The 3993-nt window shown below is 37.6% G+C and overlaps 1 protein-coding gene across 2 annotated transcripts; it reads right to left on the reverse strand.

The window, feature by feature from the left end:
- Window positions 1-255: 255 nt before the first annotated feature.
- Window positions 256-2507, reverse strand: LOC149534412 (hypothetical protein At1g04090-like). 2 transcript variants are annotated; one of them, XM_089806574.1, is made up of 2 exons: window positions 2318-2507; window positions 256-2123 (listed from the first exon to the last, which is right to left on the reverse strand). In XM_089806574.1, the coding sequence occupies exons 1-2, from the start codon at window positions 2367-2369 to the stop codon at window positions 559-561; spliced, it is 1617 nt and encodes a 538-aa protein (XP_089662700.1). In that variant the 5' UTR covers window positions 2370-2507; the 3' UTR covers window positions 256-558. The 2 variants fall into 2 exon arrangements, with proteins under 2 accessions (XP_089662700.1, XP_089662699.1); XM_089806573.1 differs by having other exon boundaries at window positions 256-2141.
- Between the last annotated feature and the right edge of the window lie 1486 nt (window positions 2508-3993).

Here is a 3993-nt window from a genome sequence, read left to right on the forward strand (position 1 = left end):
TCAAAATTACAAACCATAAATAAAATCTATAATATATTCAGAATAATCTTATTCACAAATCATCATATATATACTTTCTAAAATAATAGTAATACTTTGTAATTGACATTTGGTATTAGCTCCTAAAAAAGAGTCTTATAACACCTAAAAGATCAGCCAATCACATGTTAAACAATAATTTATTTAATATACTATTTTGATAGAAAAATATCCAATCGTTAGTTTAAAATATATTTGCCTAGAGAAAATACAATAAGCCCCTTCAATGCAAAATTATATTGAAAGAAAAGAATATAATTACATACAGAACTCTCCTGTGTGTGGACATAATCCACAAAGACGAGCCCAGTTCCAAATATGACATCATCTTGGAAAAAGATCTGATTGGGAGACGTTTCGTAGATTATGAACAATACAAGCATACGAATTTTACAACACGAAAATGATGTGACATGGTGGAGACGGCATCTCTGTAGGTATATTCCAAATCGAAAGTTCCTTACATACGAATTTCCATTCATCTGCACAACACGGCTCTTCACAAGTACCCACCTATCTCTAGAAAACATTTTTAACTTTCTCATCTCCAAACCAGCTGCTTTTCCATTTGGGTCCGGTCGGTCCATCCTCCCCAGAAACCTCAGACGGCAGTTTAACACATCCCACCAACTTCGACGACGCATATTCGATCTCGGGTCCCCATTTCCTCGCATAATTCAACCACGCCGGCTCTCCAACATTTTCACCGCTCTCCATCCCCTTCAAATACTCCGCAGCCACAATTCTATACTTCTTACTCGTATCCAGAAAATATGCACTCTTCGCTGACGAATTGGCGATGCCCACTCCAAATTTTCCACACCCCTGAAGAACGAGTCCTGCCCTTGAAAAGCAAGCATGCCCACTTTTGCCTGAATACACCACGGCTTTCTCACTACCCTCAACGTATTCCAAATCCCCTGCTTCGACCCACCGTCCTCCACTGTGCTGAGAAAAGTAGATACCCCATAATTCTCCGGTGAAGTTGTTTACACGTAAAGTCACGTGCTCCCAGTCGCCCACATGTTCTCCAATTCTACCCAGCGGTATTGACACTGCTTTCAGCAACACCAGAGTGCCAGGGCCGTTGAAGGGGTAAAACACCCACATTGCAATGTCCGTAAATGTTCCTCCCAGTACCGATTTCCCATGTACATACGCCTCTGCGCTCTCTAAATCCCCACGCCTCACAATTTGAGCTTTGTCGGAGTCTTTTGGCAGGTCAATCCAGTACTCCCCGTCAGCAGAGCCGCCCTGTGGGAGGTTCGATCCGTCTTCTTCAATTTCTTCGGGCGTGGAAGAGTCCTCTTTGTTATATAACAATGCCCCATTTTTAAAAAACCAAGAGACTGAGGAGGGGAAATATGTCTCCTTGGGATGGAAAAACACAGTTGGACCATACTTGCCTATAATTGAATGCACGTCTTCCAGACTTGGCATTCCTGTTAATTGTATGGGATTCGGGTTTATTAGACAAGCCATCGGAAGCTCTGAGGTTTCTTCAGTTTTTCCATTTGTGGTGCAAAAGAACGTCCCGGCAAACACCCCATTTTCTTGCTTTACTGGGTTCGGGATCGTACTCCATACCTTGAAAGAAGAAATACCTGTTTTCTTATTCCACATGTTTATGCCACTCTTACAAACTCCAGTCAGGTCTGATCGAACGCATCTGAGCTCTTCCAAAGATGGTTTCTCCTCAACATTCGTTACGATGAAGCCCAGGGATTTATATCCTTGAGGGGCGTTGGGCCACCAGAAGAAACCATTTTTGCCCTTTTTATCCTTCTCTGACTCGCTGCTCCACACCAGCGTGTAATCCACGGGTTTCATTAATGGAGGAAGGGATGTGGACCCATGACTTTCTCTATTCTCATTAACATCTTTCACCACAACCACCCAGCCTTGAAGGGAATCGGTGTTACAATGATGACCCAGAATAAAATAACCAGGTTGAATATCAAGAGGCTTGTAGAATGCAACCCCTTTCTTATTTCTGCCCCGCTCGGTGGAGCTCCATATCTTCTCAAACGTTGAAACATGACAGACTTCGATCTCTCCAAGCGTAATCCTCCGCGTTGCGAATCCTGCACCCGCAAAAGTTCCTTTCATCCATATATATTTAGGTTCGGGTAGCAAAAGCACGAGAATTTAAAGCTCAGATTTCTGTGATTTTGTTACATTTTATTCCAATAACAATCCGTTGACATCTCTCAGAATGATTAACAAAACTACTGAATTATGTTACAAAGTATGAAAAACAACAGAGGCAGTTAATTACCAGTACTGGGCCTTGTAGGCGGGACGGCAGGCGGCAGGAGTATTTGCTCCATATATTGAATTTTTAGACTCTGTAATCAAATGCACTCGATAAAATCGCCGTCTTCTAATTTGTGGACGAAGTTACGTTGAAGAACATCGTGATTTGTAGACGAATTTACCTCGAAGAACGTCGTGAACATCGTGTGGATGGCCATTGACGGATGCTGCGAGAAATGGAAAAACAGGCGAGCAAGTTAAGAAGGGAAGACCAGTAATTTTACCTTGCGTAGAGAAACACACAGGAACAAATTCTTGTCTCTTTTTTCTCTTTTTAATGTTAAAGCATGAGAAATCAGGATATGCTCTTCAAACTTTGATTGGTCCTGCCAACCCCACGTATTCTTCCTTATTAGACCCTGCCTTATAGGCAGGAGACTCTTGTTTTCGCCCACTTTATTCTATTAGTCTTTTTCTGGGTAGATGTAAGAACATTAATGTATGTTAAATGTTTAGTCTGAAAATAGAAATTTTTATATTTTAATGCTATTTTTTAATTGGTTATAGCAAATTTTGCTAGTGGTTTTAAAGAATTTAATAAAAAGAAAAATAGATTAATATTATTGTTTAGCTATTCTCAAAAGTTTTGCATTGAAAATTGATTAATATTAATGTTTACTCATTTATTAAAAGTAAAGTGATTTAAATGGAAGAGGCCACATTCATTCAACTAAAATCTAGTCTTAAATGTATTTTGTTGAGCCACTTTATAGTATTTTTTTTTGGAAAGATGTAAGAACATTAATGTATGTTAAATGTTTAGCTTGAAAATAGACATTTTTATATTTTAATGCTATTTTTTAATTGGTTGTAGCAAATTTTGCTAGTGGTTTTAAAGAATTTAATAAAAAGAAAAATGGATTAATATTATTGTTTAGCCATTCCCAAAAATTTCGTATTGAAAATTAATTATTATTAATGTTTACCCATCTATTAAAAGTAAAGTGATTTAAATGGAAGAGGCCATGTTCATTCAACTAAAATCTAGTCTTAAATGTATTTTGTTGAGGTGTACCATCATGTTTCTACATTCACATGTGCAATTGCATACTTTCTTCAGGAATACTTCAACGATCTCCTTATTAAACTATAATCTTAAATGCATTTTGTTTTGTGACTCCAAACTTTCTTCAGGAATACTTCACCGATCTCCTGATTAAGTTATAATCTTAAATGCATTTTGTTTTGGGTGTACCATATGTTTACTGCTGCATCGTGCATTTGGGAAATTGGTCATTCCCAAAAAAAATTCATTTGTCATTAATATGTTGCAATCTATTAGTGTTTACTTTTCAAAAATATTTAAATACCTTTGTTCATTGTTGCTATGTAACATTTTATTTTGTATTATGCTATTCATTACTTGTTTTTGGTTTTGTAGGTGACCATATAGAGATTGTTTATATGTAACACTTTAGTTTCTATTGTGTTCTGGTAACCATGTTGTGAATAATGTATTTTTCTTGATTTCCCATGATGAATGCTTTGTTTCTTCTCTCTACAGTTGTCATTTCTTCCAGGCTCTAGAGTCGCGAGGATAGAAGGGCAATCTTTGTATAAAGATTTTTTGGATTCAGAGAGCAACATTTGTGCAACGATACCAGGTATGAGGGTTTAAATGCAAATCTTGCACAAAAG

Source organism: Cupressus sempervirens, chromosome 10, assembly GCF_028749045.1.
Source record: "Cupressus sempervirens isolate cs-2001-9-10 chromosome 10, ASM2874904v1, whole genome shotgun sequence".
Classification (NCBI taxonomy): Eukaryota; Viridiplantae; Streptophyta; class Pinopsida; order Cupressales; family Cupressaceae; genus Cupressus; species Cupressus sempervirens.